At 37.7% G+C, this 25,110-nt stretch overlaps 2 protein-coding genes across 8 annotated transcripts in view; one reads left to right on the top strand and one right to left on the bottom strand.

The window, feature by feature from the left end:
• LOC126958080 (uncharacterized) overlaps positions 1-964 on the bottom strand; it is a 57,838-nt gene extending 56,874 nt beyond the window's left edge. For 3 of the 7 annotated variants that reach the window (XR_007727060.1, XR_007727059.1, XR_007727058.1), the window contains exon 1: positions 673-962. Coding sequence is in view for 1 of the 7 variants with exons in the window: in XM_050796212.1 (XP_050652169.1) it covers positions 673-960 (288 nt within the window). In the remaining 6 variants the exon portion in view is untranslated. Of the gene's footprint in view, positions 1-672 lie in introns of all 7 variants that reach the window. The other 4 variants (XR_007727063.1, XR_007727062.1, XR_007727061.1 and 1 more) reach the window with 3 other exon arrangements.
• LOC126958089 (stabilizer of axonemal microtubules 2-like) lies at positions 882-24,066 on the top strand. The gene is given in 6 exon segments (XM_050796224.1): positions 882-996; positions 3,608-3,787; positions 9,649-9,851; positions 23,065-23,541; positions 23,544-23,885; positions 23,888-24,066. Coding segments are annotated over 6 exon segments (1,371 nt in total). The 5' UTR covers positions 882-943; the 3' UTR covers positions 24,004-24,066.
• The last annotated feature ends 1,044 nt before the right edge of the window (positions 24,067-25,110 follow it).

Genomic DNA, 25,110 nt, shown 5'->3' with positions numbered 1-25,110 from the left:
ACCTAGGCCTAAGTCCCGTTCGAGCACTAAAGTCAATATCCTGGCACGATTACACTTAAGGAGTTTGCTCATCCTTCCGGATCCGAAGGCTGCGATGAATCACGCAGCTCGAGGCGGCTAGGTGCACAGTGACACCAGTAACCCTGCCGGTGGAGGAGTACTCGGGTAAACTTCTCCAGGCCAATGACCACGTACAGGAAGGGTTGCATGCAAGAGGGAGAGAAGATGCTGAAGAAGATGCTCCCTTTCTCTCCTCAGTCTTCCCCCACGTCCCTCATTCTGACATTCTCGCTAGTCCTTGCGCCAGGTCGAATACCCAGCTTTATTCCTGCCCACGGAGCCCGAACAAACTTTTGGGTCACGTGCTTATTATCCAAGCAGGTGCACTGCTGGTCTTTCATTCCTCTCTAAATAAAAAGGAAAAACCTCTACACTACATGCCCTTCATTTCGGCAGGGTCCCGGATTCGTTCTCTGAGAATCGCTGGTCCACACAGACATGCCACCGCCCCGGCCCCAGACTGGAATCGACACTCCGGGGACTACAGCTCCCAGCCAGCGATCGGCCCCAGCCCCGGTTCCCGCCTTAGAGCCGCAGCTAGCGGGGTCCTCCAAGCACCGCCCAGAGGCTGGCCGAGGAGGATGCCAGTCCCCAGAGCAAGCCCGCACTCACCGGCGGCAGCAACCCCACGAGCCCAGCTTCTCCTCTCGGCTCGGCTCGCAGCCACACCAAAAGCTTCCGAAACGCAGAGATCTCTGCGGGTCCTGCACGCCCGCGCGCCAGGGGGCGGGGCCGGCTGACGCTCGACCTTTCACCCGCGCGCCTCTGGCGCCACCGGAAGCCGGCGCCGGGTCTGTCACCAGGTGTCCCTCTGTTGCCTTGACTACGGCGGGCGCTGTGGGAGTGGAGAAGCCGCAAGTGCTGAGGTGCGGTGGAGGAAGGCATGGGAGCCAAGAGCATGAGGAGCTGGTGTCTTTGTCAGATTTGTACCTGCGGGTAAGAAATGGCTGGTGTAGTGGCGGGCCGGGGCTTGGGAGCCGACTCCTCGGGAACGCTGAGAACGGCCGTCCCCCGCAGATCAAGGGACGAGGACGCAGCGACATCCCCACTTATCTCATAAGCTCCACGAATACTCGCTCCGCACCCGCCGGCTACCTGGGGGTAAAACGTTTCTTCGTAGCCCCTGAGACTCCCAAGCAAGGATGCAAAGTAAATAATATATGTGAAGCAGCGACGAGATATAAGACTGGTGAGTAGTGGCATGTGATCCGACTGGGAGAATGCATTTCCACCCCGTCATCCCTCACCACAAAGATGAGAAAGAACAGTGCTCAAGGCCCTGAGTCTGCAACCCATATCACACTTTCTTTCATCTGCTTTCTGTCCTCCCAGCCAGACCATATTCCCATTCCCGTCCAGGCAGCAGTTCTTTGGGATTCGCCTGACTGAAAAGGCAGTACAGTAGTCCCCACCCTGAAACCTAGAATCCAACTGAGTCCTGCCTAACAACCTTCCATCACCTAGAAACAGTCTTCTCCTTCCTCAGCTTCACTGTTGACCCAGGGATTAGATCATTATTTGCTAAGTAAATATGAACGTGTCAATCCCTTCGTATTTGTAATCCCCTTCAAAGAAAACACCTGCATGTTGATGGAAAGCAGTTTTTTTGATAGTCTCATAATAAGCACAGTTCGTAATTAGAAGTAGATTAAAATATCAACAAATTAACTTTGGGTGTATGAATCTGCAGACTGGTGTGCAGGAGACAATTTTTACTTTTTTCCTAATTTACATTCAACGCAAGTTCCTTTCTCATTCAGCTGTTAGGAAATTTGGTCTTCATTATGTTGAGGGCTACCCTTGGAATGGTGTGATTTTACTTTTTCTTTGTTTTTGGTTGTGGTTGTTTTGTTTTTTAAGGGTTTTATTTTTATTTTTTGATAATGCAATAAATACACAAGAGGTGTCATAAAAATCCATAATATTGTAAAATATCTATATTATAAAACACCTTCATAATTCTATCTTCCACAGATAACAAATGTTCTTTAAGACTTGTTTTACATGTGCATTGATTTTTTTTTTTTTTTTTTTTTTTTTTTTTTTGAGACAGTCTCACTCCGTCGCCAGGCTGCAGTGCAGTGGCGTAATCTCAGCTCACTGCAATCTCCGCTTCCCGGGTTCAAACAATTCTTCTGCCTCAGCCTCTCGAGTAGCTGGGATTACAGGCTCATGCCACCACACCCAGTTAATTTTTGTATTTTTAGTAGCTCTCCTGACCTCCTGATCCACCCACCTCGGCCTTCCAAAGTGCTGGGATTACAGGCATGAGCCACTGCGCCTGGCCTGCATCGATTTTATTTTTTTTAAACAAAAAAGAGAATATTCTGAGCATACTATTCTACAGTCCAGTTTTTTACTATTTACAATCTCACCATCTTCCAGTGACCATGTAAAGGTCACCCTCATTCTCTTAAATAACTGTATACTATTAGCTTATATGATATATTGGTCAAGGTTCTTAGTTATGGATAACATAACCTACTTTTGTTAGTTTAGGCAAAAAGGAATTTATTAAGGAGTGTATATATATATATATATATATATATATATATATATATATATGTATATATATATAGAGTTCATTTGGAAGAACTTAAGAAATCATTTTCAAAATAAGCTTCCAGGAAAAACTTCCAAAAATTTTACCACAGAACAGGACTGACAAGAGGCCACTGCCTCTGCCATAATCGAAAATTGCAACAGAGCTGTAGACTCCAGAATCACTCGTCTCTTCCATGGTCAAGAAGCTGCCAAGTTAGGAAACCAGCTCGCAAATCAAGATGCCACCTAGCAACTTCTAACTCCAATCTCTTGTTGCCTCTATTACATTCATGCAAGCAAAATAAATGTTATGCCTTGACTCTCTCCTTATGTAGCTCTGTTCTGAGTCAAAGTGTCATGTGAATACATGTAGCAGGTGAAACCTAATTTGTATGTGGAAACTTTCTGCAAGAGCCTGGGAAATTCCCTATTAGCTTTTCAGCTTCTATAGTGTAACAAGACACTAAATTGTTATGAGACACTTAATTGCTGTGCTTCCACCACATAGGGATAGACCATTATTTATAGATTGTTTTTGTAAACACCATTACAGAGGAAACAGTTTTTGGGGTTTTTTTGTTTTTGTTTTTGTTTTGAGACAGAGTCTTGCTGGGTCGCCCAGGCTGCAGTGCAATGGCGTGATCTTGGCTCACTGCAAGCTCCGCTTCCCAGGTTCACTACATTCCCCTGCCTCAGCCTCCCGAGTAGCTGGGACTAGAGGCACCCGCCAAGCCCGGCTAATTTTTTTTGTACTTTTAGTAGAGACAGGGTTTCACCCTGTTAGTTAGGATGATCTCGATCTCCTGACTTTGTGATCTGCCCACCTCAGCCTCCCAAAGTGCTGGGATTACAGGCGTGAGCCACTGCACCCAGCCCAGTTTTTGGTTTTTCAGTAAAGCCCTAGAATTTAGAAACTGTGAGTTTATTGGAGGTCTCTGATTAAAATGCAATTACAACACAAAATGTTTTTTGAAGTTAATCTTTCCATTGATTTTTTGCACAGGCGACATCATTGTCCACATGGAATCACAAGGATTTATGAAAATTCTGGGGTGTTTTGCCCTACAACTGAATATTTGGAAAAATATCCTATGTATGACAATGTTCTTCCAGCTCAGAGTCTTAAACCCAAGCAAGAAATTCGAGCATGCCGTGGTAAAATGGAAGGAATAACTATATTTAAGTAAATATTTAGTAACTATTTGCTTTACTTATTTTTCTCCCAACTCTTCTGGTGTCAATAAAGTTTTCTAGCTATTTAAATTACTGTTTAGTTGATTTAAGTTGAACCAATTTGATAGGCAACCGACTAGTTAAATCACAACTTAAAAAAAAAAAAAAACAGAAAAATACGAATTAAGTTAGGTTGACAAAGTGTGAGAAGAAAAAAGGGATATAAAAAGTTCTATTTTTTTTTTAACTTCCTAAAATATCTCGTATTTATCTACTTTCCACTGTTACCACCACCTAGACCAGGGTGTCTTATCTTTTGGCTTCACTGGGCCACATTGGCAGAATTGTCTTGGGCCGCACGTAAAATACAATAACACCAACCATAGCTGATGAACTAAAAAAAAAAAAAAATCACAAGAAAATCTCATAATGTTTTAACAAAGTTTATGAATTTGTGTTGGACCTCATTCAAAGCCATCCTGGGCCGCATGCAGCCCATAGGCTGCAGGTTGGACAAGCTTGACCTAGAAGAATGCAGTCACTTTATAATAATATCTGAATCTACTCTAGTTTTTGCAGTTTGATCTGTTTTCAATACGTCAGCCTGCCCAAATGATTTTAAAATGCAAACCAAACCCTATCACTTTTTTGCTTAAAATACTCTTAAACTTTCCCATTGTGTTTAACACAAACTAGAATCCTTATCAAAACCATGTAGAGGCATGGTTTGCTCACTACTTAATTCTCTAATTCATTTTCACTGTAGTGCCTTTTTCACTTTTATGCTCCATCCCATGGGCCATTTTTCATTTCCTTGAAAGTGCCAGGTTTCCCTTATCTCAGAGTCTTCCAAGATACTATTTTCCCTACCTGCAATTTTCCTTCCCTCTCTTAGCTAATGCTCATTCAATCTGTAGATCTCAACTACATTATCACTTGAATAAGCCTTCTCTGACACTTCCTCCAGTTTTCAGATTAGGTAAAATTCTTCTATGTAAGCTCCCAAAGCACCTTCCTATTATTTATCGTTAGACTGGTTTCAGTGTTTCATGAAAGCAGGAGCTAAGTCTTTTGTTATCTCAGCATTCTATTTTTAGAAAACTGGTAACAATGCCTACTAGCACATAGTAGGTACCCAATATTTGTTCAGTGAGTGATGAACACAAATCTTCTTAAGCCTATACTTTTCATTTGGACTGACCTTTTTTGATCTGTCTGTATTTTTGTCAGTTAGGTGGATTACATATTATATTTACTCATTATTTTATTTAAACTGTTAATGTATATACTATATTCAAGGTACAATCTTGGTGTTAAGTATAAAAATGTCAATAAGTTTATGAACCCCAAATATCTGAGATAGGTCTCAGTTAATTTAGAACGTTCATTTTGCCAAGGTTGAGGGTGCGTGCTGGTGACACAGCCTCAGGAGGTCCCAATAATAGGTGCCCAAGGTGGTCAGAGCACAGTTTGGTTTTATACGTTTTAGGGAGACACACATCAATCAACATATATGTAAGATGAATATTGGTTCGTTCCGGAAAGGCAGGACAACTCGAAGCTGGGAGTGAGCTTGCAGGTCATAGGTAGATAAGAAATAAATGGTTGCATTCTTTTGAGTTTCTGATGAGCTTCTCCAAAGGAAGCAGTCAGATATGCATTTATCTCAGTGAGCAGAGGGATTTGAAGAGAATGGGAGACAGGTTTGCCCTAAGCAGTCCCCAGCTTCACTTTTCCCCTTAGCTTAGTGATTTTGGGGCCCCAAGATTTATCTTCCTTTCACAAGTTGAAGTTCCTGCTTCCTAGTGACTTGTACATCATATTTCTATAATTTAGAGTTTTAAAAATGCTCTGTAACAGCTTTAGATTTTGGTGTTAGCCATTTTCATTTCAGATGCAGCTCATTCTTATATAGCAAACTTTCTTTTTTTATTATTTATTTATTTTTATTATTATAGTTTAAACTTTCAAACTTTTAATCTAATATTTCTATTTTTAACATTTCAGGCATTCCTTGCAGTAATAATAGTTTGGTGACTCTAGTTACTTGTGTAGGTGTATGGCTCTTCCACAGATGGAAGATTTTACTTAAGTCCTCAGATTTTGGTATGCAGTAGTGCCATCTAGAAGTGTTACAATTGCAGATTCCAGGTCTCCATCTAAAAGAGCCAGTAGATAATAGAGTGGGTCTCAGGAAACTGCATTTTTAACCAGCATTGCTAGTGACTCTGTTGCCACTGATTCAATGCAGTAGGTCAGGAACTGGACTGCTCACTGAGGATGACATGGAACATAAAACAGAGACAATCTTTGCTTTACTGTTGTTTATCGTGTTGTGGGAAAGTCCAAATATGAAAATATCAGATAAATAACTAAGATAATTATGGATTATAATAAGTGAGATGAGGAAATTCAGTAACTGGTTGAGACTGATTAAATGGGAATGGTTGTTCTTTTTTCTTCACTTTATTAATATTTCTTTCTTAATGCCTTAATGGTTCATATTAGAGATTTGAAATAAATTTTACAATATTTGTGTTTATTGAACAAAGATTTTGCTTTTAACCAGTTCTAAATGTAGAAATTGAGAAAATTTAACCTGCCATATCTTTCTTTTAAAAGGCAATTGCTTTTTAATTCTGAATTTCCCCAGTTGACTTACTCAAATAAGCCTTAATAATTGGAAAAAAAAAAAAAAGCAAGAAATGTCCGAAAGGTCCAAATATACCAATAAAACTAAAATATTCATTTCTTAAATTGTCATCTCTTCACTTAGTATGACATTGGATCTTTTCTTTATATTTTCACTGGGAAACTAGCAGTATTTCTAAGAGTCATAATCTAGGAGCTTGAAACTCTTGCTTGACTCCCTCATGTTGACTGTGGTGACTATGCAGTAGAAAGTGGATTTATCTGTACAAACAAAGAAGCATTCTGTACCTTTGTATAGTACAGGAAGTGACTGTGTAAAGAGGTGTCTGAACTTGTACAAGATTTTGGATCCCTTATAGCAGTCCTGTTGTAGCTCACTTAAATGACTGCCAGAGTTGGCAGGAAGCCTGCCCTGAAGGAGTAGGATTCCAGACACATCAGATGTTTCAGGATATATCAGATGAATAAGACTGCATTCACCCTCTACTACTACATAGAAAGCAGCTTTGGGTTTGGAGGTATACTTTCTAACACTTAACTAGTCTAACCAGAGAAACTGAGAGTTCTAAGCTTTTGCTTTGCTTTTCCCTTCCTGATTCTCTCACTTCCTGACTTCATTTTAGCCTATTCCCCTCTAGTTAGTATTTGGGAAGAGCAAAGAACAACTGACATGTCTTGGGAGGCAGAGGTATGTGATTTCTACTACTCTTCATTCATTAAATAAAAAATTATTAAGCATTTATTAAGCATCAAGCACTATACTAGACACCTGGGATATAGTGGTGACCAAAAGCAGTCATAATCTCTGTGCTGACAGATGTTGCAACCTATTAGAGATGGCAATCAAAAACATTACTCAAAATAAGTCTAAAATTGCAACAGTGATAAGATCTATGAAGGATAGGCACAGGTACCTTGACATCCAGAACAAGAGTTTGACTTTATCAGGGAAATAAGAAAAATAAGTCAAAACCTGAAGGATGTTAAATTAGCTGGATTAAGAGGCGGAAAGAAATGCATTCCAAGCAGAGAGAGAGAGAGTAGCATGTAGCAGGAAGGAGCAGGGAAAGGAGAAAAGTATCAAAGAGGGCCAGCTGGAGCAGAGAAAGCAAGAGGAAGCATGGTGAGAGCTGAGGCTAGTGAAGGAGACCAGGCAGAGCCTTTAAGCCATGTTCAGTGTCATCTATGTCTTTACAGTAATAAGAAGCCATGAAGGTTTTTCTGCTTTGTTTTTTTGGTAGAGGGTGAAGTTGGGGAGGAAGGAAGTTAAGGAAGAGGCTAGCGAGATAAGGGCAAGAATGACCTGATCAGATTTACATGGGAAAGAATTACTCAGGTTCCATGTGGAGAAAAGATTGGAGGGAGAACTAGAGTGGATGTGGGTAAATGAGTTTTGAAAGTTATTAAAGTGATTCAAATGAGCTGTTGCAAAAACTTTGCATATTATGGTAGTGGCAGATGTGGAGAAAAGTGGTTAGATTTGAGGGAGATTTATGAGGCAAAATTGACGGTAGTTGATGACAGACTAGATAGGGGAGAGAATTGACGTTTGAAGGGTGAGTCCTAGATTTCTGACTATGCATCTGAAGCGATGGTGATGGCATTCACTTAAATAGAGAACAAGCAAAAAGGACCACATTTATTAAGGGGAAATAACGAGTTGATTTGGGACATATTAAGTTTTGAGTTGCCACTGAATATCCAAGAGACCATCATAGATGCTGGTATGGAGCTCAGAGAAGAGGTCTAAGCTGAGATGTAAATTTGAGAGTTTTTTCAATCTAGGTAGTAATCGAAGCTGTGGGAGTAGAAGAGTTATCCTCAGGAGTGAACAGTGGATGAAAAGAAGTATGTGTAGGTAGGTCCAAGTCTTGAGGAATGCTAACATGTATTTAATGACCGAGTAAAGGTAGATGAAGTTGCATAGGAGACTGGCAAGAAATAATCAGGAAGTCAGGAAGAGCAAGTTTCCTAGAAACAGACAGTGTGGACAATAATGTCAATTACTGCTAGAGAGGTCAAGTAAGATGAGGATTAAAAATGTTCGATGAATTTAATCACATGGAAGACATAGTGAACCTTAGAGCTGTATTAGGGAAGTGGCAGTCCTGGAAACCAGATTGAAATGGATTGGAGTGGGTGAGAAAACAGTTAATTAGTCTAAGAAGTTATGTTGTGAATAGAAGAATTCAGTGAGGGGTTTGGGTTCTTTGGAGAACTTACAGACATATGCAACAAATATTGGTTAATACAAGATAGTTTAATCACAAAATGAGTGATGTGCCAATAGAGTCCAGAAGAAAAAAGCAATCCATGAAGTCTTGGGGTAGTAACAGTAGTGGCTGCCATATTGATCTTACTATGTACCAAGCAGTCTTAAAAGTGTGTGTGTATATCCTTAAAAACAACTCTGTGAGATAGAAGATATTATTGTCCCATATTATATATAAAGAAACTGGGGCATAAACAGGTTAATGAAGTTATCCAAGGTCCTGCAGCTAGTAAATGACAGAGCCAGGATTTGGACGTAGGCGGTCTGATCAGTTTAAGTTTGTGTTCTTCTCCATTCCTCAGTTTTTACCTCAGTGTCTGCAGTACTACCTCTGTCACATAATGTTATATAGTGCCCAGGTTGGCTGCATTACCAGCTGGCATCCATCCATGACAAGGAATTCTGGGAGATCCAAAGATGAGGAATATTCACATCTATAATCTGAATGTGATTTATGTCTAAAGACCAGAGTTACTAATCATTTAACAATAAGCGAGAAAACAGCATGAATTCAAAAAGAAGAAAGTATGCCAAAATAGTTTGCTGGAGACTTTAAGTAGGACTTTGACAAAGTGGACTCGGGGAATATATTTTTTAAGCTTTTCAGGTTTAGTAAATTTTACCTGAAATTTCCTTCCAGGTTAGAAAAAAAATCAATTACTTGAGGATAGTGTTTACTGAAGATCCAATTAACTGAGATCTATTGTAATGATGTTTTCAAAACTAGAATTTTTGATATATTTACTTTTCTCAAGATACTTAGTCACTGGATAGGACCTTATGAAAATTCATTTACTTCTTTCAAGTAGTTTATCAACTATTACCATTTTAATATCTTCTCAGACTTTCCAAGTAAAAAAAAAAAGCCTTGACATTTTCCATACTTCATTGAAATAATTAGAAATAAAAGAACTTGCGAGGCTATGTTTCAAATTTATATATTTCAGGTTGGATTATCGTCCTTATGAAATATTTAAACAGCCTCGCCATGTGCCAGAAGAATATAAACCAAAACAAGGGAAGATTGATCTTGGTATTACCTACAAACGGGATTTTAATTCGTACAAAGTGCAGCCTGTGGCAATAGTCCAGCCTTTGGAGAGACAACAAGTTAAAAAAGGAAAGTTGGACACTGTCCCGACTTATAAAGGTAACTTGCCATTTCATAAATGAAGGAGCCAAAAACTAAAATTCACTTCCAGCTTTAACATCTAATATCAAATTATAACTTTGGTGTGCTGCCAAACTTAGCCTCCATGGCTCAGGAAAGAACATTTCTCTCTTTGGCAAAATAGTATTGTATAGTAACAAAAGAAAATAGACCATTTGTCTGATTGAGAGGTAAAAGACCCACATTCCCATCCAAAGTCATCTACTTTATTAGTTTTCGCTGTCTCAAAACATGAAAAACAAAGGATGCCATTAAACAAGCATTATGTCACATTTGTCACTTCATGTCACCTTTAGTTGGCATTGTTCTTTTCTTCCCATCCTAGAAAAAGTGGAAATGCTTCCGAGAGTATTGGGATCTTTGAGGTCAAATAAATAGCAATGCTTTTCTCCATTCAAGTCCTGAACCAACCTATAAAGCAAAAGAGTTACCAGATGGAGAAGCACAATGTTACTTTTACACTGATAAAGGACAAAATAGAGAATGAAGCTTTCATCTGTAAGCAGGTGATTCCTGATATTGAGCCTCAGAATTAGATAGGCTTATCTACCCCATGATAGACAGTGCCAAATGGGGTCCTGCTCCTCTAAGAATTCTGGCATGGTGGAAGAGTGAGAATACTTTCCCTTTGCAGGCAACTGACTTAGAGGAGTATGAGTTGAGCCATGTATGTTTTTCTTTCCAGAAACCTGTTTTTTTGTTGTGGTGGTTTTTGGGTTTTTTTGAGACAGAGTCTTGTTCTGTCGCCCAGGCTAGCATGCAATGGCACGATCTTGGCCCCCTGCAACCTCCACCTCCTGGGTTAAAGCAATTATCCCACCTTAGCCTCCCAAGTAGCTGGGATTACAGGTGCACACCACCACACCCAGCTAATTTTTTCTATTTTTAGTAGAGATGGTGTTTCACCATGTTGGCCAGGCTAGTCACGAACTCCTGACCTCAAGTGATCCACCCACCTTGACCTCCCAAAGTGCTGGGATCAAAGGCGTGAGCCACTGCGCCTGGTCCAAAAACCTGATTTTAAAATACTCCAGTACTTTTGAGGAGTGGGGTCTTTGTTTTTTTAAAATAGGCTTTTTTTTTTTTTTTCTTTCAAAATGGAGGCTTACTCTGTTTCCCAGGCTGGAGTACAGTGGTGCAGTCTTGGCTTACTGCAACCTCTTTCTCCTAGGTTCAAGCAATTCTCCTGCCTCAGCCTCCTGAGTAGCTGGGATTACAGGCATCCGCCACCACACCTGGCTAATTTTTGTACTTTTAGTAAAGATAGGGTTTCACCATGTTGGCCAGGCTGGTCTGGAACTCCTGACTTCAAGTGATCCACCCACCTCAGCCTCCCAAAGTGCTGGGATTACAGGTGTGACCACTGCACCTGGCCTAAAAATAGGCTATTTTAGGCTTATTTTGATTTTGATTTATGATAGTAGGTATATTTTTATATCTTTTTATTAATAATGTAATTACATATATAGGATTACATTATTTCCATTGGTTATGTAAAATAGCTGAATGGATATGTCCTAATATAAAACACTTTTGTAAGAGTGATACCATCAATAATCAAAGTAATGATTCATACTTGATTTAGGTAATAGTTAAATGCATACTTTTTCTTTAAATTTCATGCCTACCTGTTCAACAAGTAACTAAAGTGCAGGATATCAGTATACTTTCATCTATAAGCCTACCCATTAGGGAGGTCAAGAAAATGTTTTTTCTGTTTTTTAAATCTTTGAGCACATAACATACTACACAAAGAACAAATTGTGAAGACTATGTGAATGCTGAAGAAGTATAATTAAATGTAGCATAGAGCAATTGCTGATATAGATTGATATGCACAGGAGAAAATGTACTGTGTAAAATTTGACATAAAGAATAATTGATGAAGATGAATTTGGTCTTTTTTCATTTGTTTGTTTTTTGAGATGGAATCTTGCTCTGTCACCCAGGCTAGAGTGTAGTAGCACGATCTCGACTCACTGCAACGTCTGCCTCCCGGGTTCAAGCAATTCTCCTGCCTCAGCTTCCTGAGTAGCTAGGATTACAGGCACGAGCCACCATGCCCAGCTAATTTTTATATTTTTAGTAGAGACAGAGTTTCACCATGTTGGTCATGCTGGTCTTGAACTCCTCACCTTGCGATTCGCCTGCCTCGGCCCCCCAAAGTGCTGGGATTACAGACATGAGCCACAATATTTGGTCTCTTATACAATCATATTAAGATTTTCTTTTTTTCTACAAGATCCATAAGAAATATACCAGTAATACTGTTGTCCCCTGATGCTGGGAACATGTACACACAACACACGCACACACTTATACCAACACTACTAGCTTTCCATGACCTGAGTTTCCTGTAGATTCCGATACTTCCACTCCTATGGTTATAGTTCAAGGATAACGAATTTTGAGTTCCTCTGGCATTCTCACTACTGAACTTTCTTAGTCAGCAAAGGTGATGTTTTGTATTTTGGGTTTTCAGGCATGAGACAACAAAAACACTAAGAGCCAAGGTTCTACTTCCATACTCTGTATGATTGTACTGCAGGTTTTGTAGATAACCTATTTAAGAACAATTCTGCAGCTGAAGAGAAGTCATAGTAGGAAGATACTCTCACTGTCCTCCTTTGGGAGGCAAAGGTGGGTGAATCACAGAGTCAGCAGTTCGAGACCAGCCTGGCCAACATGGTGAAACCCCATCTCTACTAAAAATACAAAAAATTAGCTGGGCGTAATGGTAGGTGCCTGTAATCCCAGCTACTCAGGAGTCTGAGGCAGGAGAATCTCTTGAACCTGGGAGGTGGAATTGCAGTGCACCAAGAACGCACCACTGCACTCCAGCCTGGGCAACAGTGCATTACTCTGTCTCAAAAAAAAAAAAAAAAAAGAAAAGTATTTGAAATAAATGAAAATAGAGTCACAACATACCAAAACTTCTGGAATGTGGCAAAAGCAGGGTTAAGAGGAAAGTTTATAGTGCTAAATGCCTATATCAAAAAGATAGAAATAGCTCAAATTAACAACCTAACCTTGCAACTAAAAGTACTAGCGGCATAATAACAAACCAAACCCAAAGCTAACAGAAGAAATAATTACAATCAGAGCAGAACTGAATGAAATGAAGACCCCCAAAACCATTCAAAGGATCAGTGAAGCAAAAAGTTCATTTTTAAAAAGATAAACAAGATGGATAAACCACTAGCTAGATTAACAAAAAAAGACATCCAAATAAGCACAATCAAAAATTAAAAAGTGACATCACAATTGATCCCACAGAAATACAAAAGATGCTCAGAGAATATTATGAACATCTCTGTGTACACAAATTAGAAAGTCTAGAGAAAATGGATAAATTCCTGGAAACACAAATTCCCAAGATTGAACCAGGAAGAAACAAATCCTGAACAGATCAATAATGAGTAAGGAAATTGAATCAGTAAAAAAAAAAAAAAAAAAAAAAAAAAAAAAAACCCTGGACCAAATGGGTTCACAGCTGAATTCTACCAGACATAGAAAGAACAGCTGGTACCAACCCTACTGAAAGTACTCCAAAAAATTGAGGATGAGGGACTACTTCCTGGCTCACTCTATGAAGCTAGTATGATCCTGATACCGATATTTGACAGAAACACAAAAAAGAAAACTACAGACCATTGTACCTGAACACAGATGCAAAAATCCTCAGAAAATACTAGCACACCAAATCCAGCAGCACATCAAAAAGTTAATTCACCACAGTCAAGTGGGTTTTATTCCTGGGATGCAAGGATTGTCCCACATTGCAAATCAATAAATGTGATTCACCACATAAACAGAATTAAAAACAAAAATCATATGATCATCTCAGTAGATGCAGAAAAAGCATTTGATAAAATCCAACATCCTTTCATGATAAAAACTCTCAAAAAAAACTAGGCATTAAAGGAACATACCTCAAAATAATAAGAGCCATCTATGACAGACCCACAGCCAACATCATACTGAATGGACAAAAAACTGGAAGCATTCCCTTTGAGAACTGGAACAAGACAAGGATGTCCACTATTATCACTCATATTTAACATAGTGTTGGAAATGCTAGTGTTGGAAATTATGTCTCTTCACTGACAATGTAATTTATACCTGGGAAACCCTAAAATTTCTACCAAAAGACTCTTAGACCTAATAAATGAATTCAGCAAAGTCTCAGGATAAAAAAATCAATGCACAAAAATCAGTAGCATTTCTATACACCAGTAATCTTCAAGCTGGGAATCAAATCAAGAACATAATCCCATTTACAATAGCCACACACACTCACAGTACCTGGGCATCTAACAAAGGAGGTGAATGATCTCTGTAAGAAGAAGGAAATCATAAACTATACAAATGGAAAAGCATTCTATGATCATGGATAGGAAGATTCAATATCTTTAAAGTGTCATATTACACAAAACAATCTACAAATTACCAATATAATTTCTTTTTTTTTTTTTTGCAGAATTAGAGAAAAACTATTCTAAAATTTGTATGGAACCCAAAAAGAGCCTGAATAGCCAAGGCAATCCTAAACAAAAAGAATAAAGCCAGAGGCATTACATCTCCCAAATTCAAACTGTACTATAAAGCTACACTAACCAAAACAGCATGGTACTGGTACAAAAATAGACACATAGCCCAATGGAACAGAATGGAGACTCCTGAAATTAAGCCAGACACCTACAACCACCTGATCGTCAACAAAATTGGCAAAAATAAACAATGGGGAAAGGACTCCCTATTCCATAAATGATGCTGGAAAAACTGGCTAACCATATGCAGAAGGATGAAACTGGACTCCTACCTCTCAATGTATACCAAAATTAACTCAAGATGGAGTAAAGGCTTAAATGTAAGACCCCAAGCTATAAAAATCCTAAAAGAAAACCTAGGAAATACTCTTCTAGACATTGCCTTAGGCAAAGAATTTATATTTTAAGTACTCAAAAGCAAATGCAATAAAAATTGACACATGGGTCTTAAATTAGAGAGTTTCTGCACAGGAAGAAAAACTATCAACAAAGTTACAAACAAGTTACATAATAGAAAATATTCACAAACTGTGCATCCAACAAAGGACTAATATCCAGAATCTATAACTAAGTTAAATAAATCAAGAAAAGATAACATTAAAAGATGGGCAAAGGACATGAGAAGACAGTTCTTGAAAGAAAACATACAAGTAACCAACAAACACATGAAAATATTTTCAACATCACTTATCATCAGAGAGATGTAGATGAAAACCACAATGAGATACCATCTCATAGCAGTCAGAATGGCAATTATTTAAAAAGTAAAAAAAAAAAAAAAAAAAAAATGATGCTGGTGAGGGTCCAAAGAAAACGGAACACTTATATACTGTTGGTGGGAATACAAATTAGTCCAGCCCCTTTGGAAAGCAGTTTGGAGATTACTCAAAGAACTAAAAGTAGAATTACCATTCAATCAAGCAATCTCATTACTGGGTGTATAACCAACGAAAAATAAATCATTCTGTCTGCACTTGTATGTTCATTATAGCACTTTTCACAATAGCAAAGACATGGAATCAACATAGGTGCCCATCAATGGTGAATCATATAAAGAAAATGCAGTGTATATACAGAATGGAATACTGTGCAGCCACAGTAAATAAAACCATGTTATTTCAAGAACAAGGATACAACTGGAGGTCATTATTCTAAGCAATTTAACACAGAAACAGAAAACCAAATACTGAATGTTCACACTTATAAGTGGGAGCTAAACATTAGGTATACATGGACACAAAGATGGAAACAATAAACACTGGAAATTCCAAAAGGAGAGAGTGAGGGGGCATGCAAAGGTTGAACAACTACCTGTTGGGTACTGTGTTCACTAATCGGATGATGGAATCATTAGAAGCCTAAACCTCAGCATCACATAATATACCCAAGTGATATACCTTCACATATAATCCCTGAATCTGAAATTCAAATAAATGAAATAAATGGTATGGGGAAAACTGAGTATCCACATGTGAAGGAATGAAATTGGAGCCTTATTCCATAAACAAAAATCAATTCAAAGTGAATTGAAGTCTTAAACATAAGACCTGAAACCATAAAATTCCTAGAAGAAATCATGGGAAATGACCTTGACTTTGACCTTGCCAGTGGTTTTTTTTTGGATATGACTCCCAAAACACAGGTAACAAAATAAAAATAGACAAATGAGTTCATCCAAACTAAAAAGTGTCTGTACAGCAAGGAAACAATCAACAAAAAAAAATTGGAACATATGAATTGGCAGAAAATATAAGCAAACCATGTATCACATAAGGGGTTAATATTTTAAAAAATAAGGAACGTAGACAATAGCAAAAACAAAAAGGGGGGGATTAAAAATTGACCAAAGTACCTGAATAAACATTTTTCCAAAGAAGACATACAAATGGCCAATAAATATATGAGAAGATACTCAACCAATCACTAGATAAATGCAAATCAAAACCGCAATGAGATATCATCTCACACCTGTTAGGATGTCTGTTATAGAGAAGATAAAAGATAGCAAGTGTTGGTGAGGATGTGCAGAAAAAGCAATCCTTGTACTCTATTGGTTTGAATGTAAATTGGTATAGCTATATGGAAAACAATATGAAGTTTTCTCAAAAAATTAAACATGGAGTTTTTATGTGATCCAGCAACTTCTCTGGTGTATACCCAAAGGAAATGAAATCAGTATCTTGAAGAAATATCTTCACTTTTATTTACTGCAGCATTATTCACAATAATCTAGACAAGAAACAACCTAAATGTGCATCAATCAATGAATGAATAAATGTGATGTGTAAATATTTGTATGAACATATATATAGTACACATCTATTATATATTATGTAATAATATGCATAATAATGTATAAATCTAAAAGAGTTGAATACATAGAAGCAGAAGATAGAATGATGGTTACCAGAGGCAGGGAAGTGGGGGAAATGGGGATATATTGGGCAAGAGGTATAAAGTTGAAGTTGTATTGGATGAGTAAATCTAGAGATCTAATGTACAGCATCATGATTATAATTAATAATACTGTACTGTATACTGGAAATTTGCTGAGAATAGATTTCAGGTGCTCACACCACCCACACACACACACGCACAGATGCACACACATGCACACACACAGGTTACTGTGAGGAGATGAATATGTTTCTCACTTTAGTAATCATTTTACTGTGTGTGTATACATGTTAAAGACCAAGTACATTTTAAATATATACAGTGTTTATTTAAAAATAAAATTGACTATATAAAAAGAAACTTTATAATTGAGAATTTAAAAAGCAATAGCATGAAAAATGAAATTGCCATACTAGACACCAAAATGAGATATCCTCAGGGGAAGACATTATTTACTACAAAAATAGTGGAGCAAACAGTGCTTCAAGAATTGATACTTGGTAAGTTATCACTTCAGGCCAGCCTGGGAATGCATCAGACACTAGTCAGTATTGATATGTAGAAAGAGGAGGGATATTCTGAAAACTGGTACGAAATGAGTAAAAAAGCATAGAATCAGAAAAATAAAACAGTTATTCAGTAGACATAGTGAGGACCAGAAATTTTCAGGGATGAGAGATTGGGGTGTAATTCCATGAAAGTAGATTGAGATCAGTTTGGGAAGAACCTTGAGTGCCAGGCTGAGGGGACCTGACATAAGTATAGATTTTTAAAAATCTTCTTGGAAGGACATCAGACAGCTGTAGAAGCAAAATACAAAAATTTCAGAGAGCTAGGAGCCCTTCCTCAGTGAGTTGATATGGCCAGCCATTTACTTCTCTGGGAACACTTGTCAAGTCCTAGGCCTATGCTGAGGATTGAGCTTGGCATAAGCAGATAAACTCTAGTAGAGGAAAAAGAAAGCAGTGGAACACTCGAATTTGGGCTGATAGGACTAATTGAAATCTAGAAGAGCCCCAGATACATGGCTGGTTTTCAATGTGAGACATTCACTGAGTGTTTGTAGGGGAGTGGGCATGGTGTGCTGGGAGACTGGGCCAGAAAAATTCCAGAGGAATATCCCACAGTCTTATTTGGGAGTAAATGCTTAGGAGACGAAGCTCCACTAGAATGAGGGCCTTACTACAAACACACCTCGAGTCTTGTTCTTGAGACATTTGAAACTAGAGTAAGACTATGTCTAACTAAAGGTGCCATTGAGCACTGATCTAGCTCGGATTCTGGTAAGAATGAGGTGATCTCCCCCATATTCTAACATAGGAAAGAGTGAACTGTCTCCAGTTGAAAATAACATTGATTTTAGTTTTTATGATTCTCTTATACACAACATTCAGCACATAGTAAAATGTTATGAGGCCTATGAAGAATCAGGAGATATTTGAAGAGATAATGGTCAAGACTTTTCCAAAATTGAAAGAATCAGCCCACAGATTCAAGAAGCTCAGCAAACTCCAAAATAAACACATAGGAAACCATCCTAGACAACTATTGTCAAACTTCTGAAAATGAAGTAAATATAAATTCTTAAAAGTAGCAAGTGAAAAACTATTCATTATCTACAAAAAGAAAAAGTTATATCTGACTTTTAAACAGAATGATACGTGACTTTTCAACACAAACTATGGAAGTTAAATGACAATGATATGACACTTTAAAAGTGCTAAAGGTGCGAGAAGGATCTAGAATTTTAAAGCCAGCAAACCTGAGAATGGTATATCTAGTAAAAATAGCCTTGAAAAGTTAAAGCCAAGTAAAAATGTTTTCAGACAAAAAAAGAAAAAGCTGAGATACCTACTACAGAAAGTATTAAAGGACATTCTTCAGTTAAAAGGAAACTTATTCCAGAGAGAAGCATGAAATGCAGGAATGGATGAAGCACACAGGGTAAATATGTGGGTAAATATAAAATAATATTGACAACTTAAAATTACTATATTATGTTTTTACACAAATATAAAAGTAAAGTATGTTAGAACAGTAGTACAAAAGGCAAGCGGATTTAAATAGAATTAAATTGCTTACAGGTTCTTCCATGCTAGAAGTGGCAAAAATATCCATTTACGTTTGAGCCAGAAAAATCTCATAATAAGTCAAACGTTCATTGTTTATTTTTAAAATATAGAAAAAATTCTAATAGTAAAGTGGAATAATACAAATGCCATTTATTAATACAAAAGAAGGTGGGAAATAAGGGTTATGGGAACAAAGGAGGGAAAAATCAAAAGCAAATAGCAATACAGTCAACTTAAGCCCAATTAGATCATTACATTAAGTGTAAATGAACAAAATATTGTGATTAAAACTCAAAGACTGATTTTTCACACGTTAAAAGATATTATTTTTAAAAAATGCCAATAATTTACAACTTACATAAAATGGATAAACTTTTTGAAAAATACAATTTAACAAAAGTAACTCAAGAAGAAATAAAAAGTCAAAATAGCCCTTATCTGTAAAGGAAATTGAATTTGTAGAATTCAAGGTGTAATTTTAAACCTCGCCTTAAAGAAATCCAGAATTTTCAGATTCTGTGTAGGATGCAGAATGCCAGAAAGAGTATGTTCCCAACATAAGAATAAGAAAAAGCCAGCTAATTTATGAAATCATAAATGTGTATGAATCCTTTAGAAAGCTGAGATCACAGGTTAACCAATTAGCCTGACATTTAACGAAAAACAACTTCCACCCAGTTGAGACAGGAGGCAAGCACTGTTTCACCCAAAGCTGGGCATGGAATGAAGACTAGCTGTTACACAAGTGTATAAAAATAATTAATTTACATATTTAATTGCTAAAGACTTGAGTGTGAGCTACTCTGAGAGCATAGAAGCTCTGAGAACTTCAGACACTAAAGGGGCAGTTCAAAACGACTCATAGACTGTTCCCTATGGATGTTCACTGTGTGATCATCAGAAAGATTGGGACAAAGGCTGGAGACCACAGAAAGTTTTCTTCATAGTGCAGGTATGGAGAGAAGAATGGTTGTTGTTACAAAGAAAAAAAAAAAAAAAGCAGGAAGCTCCATTTGGATGCCTCTAACCTACAGAACAAAAAAGGATAAATATCCACTGCAGGAGAGGCATCACTGTGACAGCCCCAATGAATAGGTGAAGATGTATTGCAACTTGATGAAAGATAAAGAAAAACAACAGCAAGGAGCAAAATAAAACTGAACCTTGAAAATGAAGAAAGAACAGGAAACTGTCTTGGGACCAACAATTAGAGACCTACTACATTAAGTGAAGGGGCAGGTGCACTGAGAGAGCCGTGCTTCTGAGACCCAGGGGCACAGGGCCTGCCTAAGACTGAAGCTGGACTGAGACAACAGAGAAACCACCACACACCCACCTTCCACTTCCCAAACACAAGATTCTAAGCTTCTAATATACAAAGCAGCAAACACTTATAGTATTAACATAAGAAATGTAAAAATATGCATTTGTAGTTGGAGATTTCAACACTCTCTTTAAGTAATCTGTAGAACATAGACAGGTAATAAGTAAGAATATAAAGACCTGAACAACACTATCAACAATTTGTCCAAATTGACATTTGTAAAGCACTTCTGCCAACAGTAACAGAATACACATTCTTTTCAAATGCACATGAAAGCTTCATCCAGATAAACTATATTTGGAGTCATAAAACAAACCTTAACAAATATAAAAGAATTGAAATCATGCAATGTGTGTTTTTGATCATAACAGAATTAAATTAGACATCAATAATACAAAAAAAATGTAGAAAAATCCCCAAATATTTGGAAATTAAACAGCAAATTACTAAATGTTTGTTTTTTCCTTAAGTATCATGAAACATTAAAAACACATGATAAAGATTATGGTGTTTTAAAGGTATTGCTAGAATGTTATCAATAAATATTCCAGAACAGATAATAAGTATTCCAGGCATATGAGCATAGGCATATTTATGGGGAGAAAATCAATTTTCTGCAATTAGCTAGAACTGACATTCATACTATTGTACACTATTACATCCATCTCTCAGTGTCCAAATTCTTGCTTCCATTTTGAAAACCAAAGCTGGTTTGGTGAGGGAAAATATTGTCTTCTGTTTACTCTCTTACAATGAAAATCTTTTTTCTCTTTTGTGGTAGCAAGAATTCTCCCTATATGATTGTGTGGAACTGTAGATCTTTAATAACATCTGTGATTTCTTTTAGCTAGTGAAAAATGGTGTTATACTTTTATACTTTACTTTGCAAAGAAGAGAGATTCCCTCATGGTACCTCAAGAAAAAAAAGACTCTGGTAAAGCTTCAGGTGAACTGAAAATGGAAAACTATCAGGTGCCAGGGAGCTTCAAGGAAGAGCTTTTCCCTTCATCTCCGCAGTGAGCTACATGATTTCTCTCACAGCACCTTCACTTCACTCATCTGCTCTGATTGCCACTTTACTAACTGGCCGCCTCTGACTAGTTATCTTTTCTGTTTCTTTACAGGTCTGTTTTGAATGTAACTTCAGCTTTCCATGGCTCTTCAGCACTACCTCCTGGCATCCTTTTCAATTCTCTCATTTCTATCTCACTCATTATTTTCAATTTTAGGTTTACAAGAATAAGAATGCTTGATCTAGCTCATCTTTTCTGTCAGTTTGTCTTCAAGGTCTCTGCTGGCCTAAAGGTCGCCTATTCTTGAGTCAGGTGCCCTCTCTCATCCAAACATCAGTAACTTGATCATTTAGTCCAAAAGTTGGCCATTTTGGCAGAAATGGATAAACATTTTATCTCTTTGAAGAAGATATCCACATAATAAGTTTTCAAGGTTTGACCTTTCCTGTAAATACTGCATAGACTTTAGTTCTGATTTTAGTATGTTATCTTGTATAATAAATTTCTGTCATTTATAAATTCATTTTTGGTATTTAGAAATACATATTTTGAGGTGAAGTCAAAGTTTTTTTTTTTTTTTTTTTTTTTGAGGCGGATTCTTGCTCTGTCGCCCAGGCTGGATTGCAGTGGCATGATCTTGGCTCACTGCAACCTCCACCTCCCGGGTTCAAGCGATTCTCCTGCCTCAGCCTCCTAAGTAGCTGGGATTACAGGAGCCTGCCACCACGCCCGGCTAATTTTTGTATTTTTAGTAGAGATGGGGTTTCACCGTGTTGGCCAGGCTGATCTAGAACTCCTGACCTTATGATCCACCCACCTCGGCCTCCCAAAGTGCTGGGATTACAGGCATGAGCCACCATGCCCGGCCGGTGAAGTCAATTTTCTGGTATTTCCTAGCTTATTATCTTCCTCATCTAGAAATAGAAAATACAAATAATCCTTAGTTGAAATATAAACATTTCAGTTTTAGTGAAGTGTACCATTACCAACTTGTAATGGTATTACAAGTCATCACCCTGTAGACACCAGAGTGACCCAAAATGCTCCACAGTCTAGGTAAACTGCAGGAAGTAGGCTTAAGGTTATTTAACTTCCAAACTCCAGATCTTTGCTCTGATGGTCACTTCAAATTCTACAATTTCAAACACCTTTGGCCTCTGGCCTCTAGATGGCCCTCTATCTTTTGGGAATGCCTTAAAGTCCTTTTCATGAGGGAAAGTTGAAGCCAGAGATCTTTCTGGGAGATCTCCTTGAGCAAAGATACAAGTTACCCTGTATCTTTGCTCAAGGAGTTCTTTCTGTAGCTTCCTAGAGTATACCAGAATTAAAATTTTCTCTCCTTTGATGAGTCTCTCCAAAGCAAGGAGTAATATCTGTATTACTTTTGTCTACACATGAGGGCACTTGATTTTATTTCAAGCCCTGGATTTTAGACATACCTTAGCATTTTGTGAGTTGTACTTAAAATCCCAACCACTTCCTAGGAATACAACCATAATCTCCTAAACTCTGTCCTCACCTACAACACAGTCCTTTTGGCTTTCAAGAACTATCCACAATCAGGCTCAGATATGCTTTTCCTTTGTTATGTAATCAGATGAATTTGAAAGTGGAAAATTATATCTATTAAAGTGAGGAGATGGGTAGAGGAAGGTGAAAATGAAGAAAAAGAACAAATCTGAAAGGAATCAGAGAAACTGTATTCTGATACTATTGTTTAGATTTCCAAAGGAAATGGAAAGATGTTTGGCAATGAGAGAAATCAGTTATGATTTTTAGAAGATGGTTGTTTTCTTCAGCGTTTAAAAATGTTTTTACTTTGTTTTAATTTTCAAGATGATTATAGAGCTTATGACCTTCATAAAAGTGAACTTTATAAGCCAGAACAAACTTATCAACCCCCTACTGTGAAATTTGGAAATTCAGCTACATTTCAGGATGACTTTGTTCCTCAGGAGATAAAGCCTAGGCAAATCTTTAAACCCTCCTCTGTGGTCAAACGTTCTACAGCCCCTTTTAATGGCATTACAAGTCATTGCCTTGATTATATACCTCATCAGCTTGAACTCAAGTTTGAAAGGCCAAAAGAAGTTTGCAAACCAACTGACCAATGCTTTGAGGATCTCACAGCTCACCGGTATGACTTTCAGGGTCTTATTGGTGAAACTGCAAAAATCTGCAGACCTGTACACACCAGAGTGACCCAGAATGCTTGGTTTGAAGGAAGCACTGAATTCCTTGAATGTTTTCAACCATGGGAAATCCCACCATCTGAGGTCAAGAAAGTACCAGAGTATGTGCCTCCTACAGGTAACATCTATTAAACAGCACAAGCCATCTTGACTATGTTCCATATCAGACCAACCATGTAGTTCCCATCAGGCCAGTTTCTCATAGAAGAAGTAACAATTTTCCTTTCGAAGGAAAAAGCACCATGAAGGAAGATTTTCCAGCATGGGAAAATTGTCGTCAAGGACTTATTAAGAAGCAGCAGATTCCCAACCCATCTGGAAAATTTGATGGTTTGAGCACTTTCAGATCTCACTATGGGCCACACAAATTGATTCCAACAGAGAGTTGCAAATCTTTAAATATTGCTTTTAAGAGTTCTGTTCCATTTGATGATGTGACCATGTACTCTGTAGAGTACACACCAAAAAACAGGAAATTTGCCCAACAAGTTACTCGTCTCCTCCAGGTTACATTTTTGAAAATGCCAATTCCCAAGGTCGTAAATTCTTTCACAAGATTTCTCCCACAGTGAAGGCCTTCTAATAACCAAAATATGCTTAAAAGGAAGCTACTAGCAAGTAATTGTTTTTCCAAGAGAAGACTCAATTTTTGAAGTGAAAAAAATTATGATATAATAAATCATTTTTTATATTTTTAAACAAGAAAATTGGAAAATGTATTATAAAAACTCAGAATCTTAAAACCATTTTGTATTGATACTTTAATCAAGATCGTTCTTTAATATGCATTTCAGAAGGTTCAATAATATACATTCCCATGTGAACTCTTTTAATATTTAACATATTGCTTAGTAGCTTGTCCCCAGTCTATTATCATTTGTAATTCTGTTTATAATTATGGCAATTTTATGGTTATTCACATACCAGTTGTTATTTATCAAGCACATCAGGATTATCTAGAACAACATTGAAAATGATACACGAATTCCTCTTCCAAGATAATAGGATTCATTTTACTCAGACTTCCGTGCATCTACATAGCATCTACTGAGTCAAGTTTTGGTTGGTGGTATACAGACTGCTGCACTGCTCCTCACCATGTTCAGGTTAGCAAGAGGCACTGTGGTGTGGCAAGGAAAGGCTCTGTGTGCTGGGAATCAAAGGACTTGAGTTCAAATTCTAACTAATTATCATTATTTTTAGAGACAGGGTCTCACTGTCACCCATGCTGGAGTCCAGTGACGTGATCACTGCTTACTGCACCCTCAGCCTCCTGAGCTCAAGTCATCCTCCTACCTCAGCCTCCCAAGTAGCTGGGACTACAAGGGTGTGCCACCACATCTGACTATTTTTTTTTAAATATACTTTGTAGAGACAGGTTCTTGCTATATTGGCCAGGCTGTTCAATATATTGGCCAGGCTACTCTTGAATCCCGCCTTGGCTTCCCAAAGCACTGGGATTACAGGCATGAGCCACTATACCCAGCCAGAGTTCAAGTTCTAATAATATAGATGTCTACTTGTATTACCTTAGACAATGACTCATATCTCTGAGCCTCGGTGTCTATTTGTAAAATGATGTCTGTTCTCAAAAAGAGTTTGTTTTGAGCATCAGACTATATGGTACATTTTAGTCCTTAAAGTACAAGTATAAGTGTAGAGGATTGTTAAAAAAAAAAAAATCACTCAA

This window comes from Macaca thibetana, chromosome 7 (genome assembly GCF_024542745.1).
Source record: "Macaca thibetana thibetana isolate TM-01 chromosome 7, ASM2454274v1, whole genome shotgun sequence".
NCBI classification, from domain to species: Eukaryota; Metazoa; Chordata; class Mammalia; order Primates; family Cercopithecidae; genus Macaca; species Macaca thibetana.
Note: the sequence above shows the minus strand (reverse complement) of the source record. Positions and strands in the feature narration are given on the sequence as shown.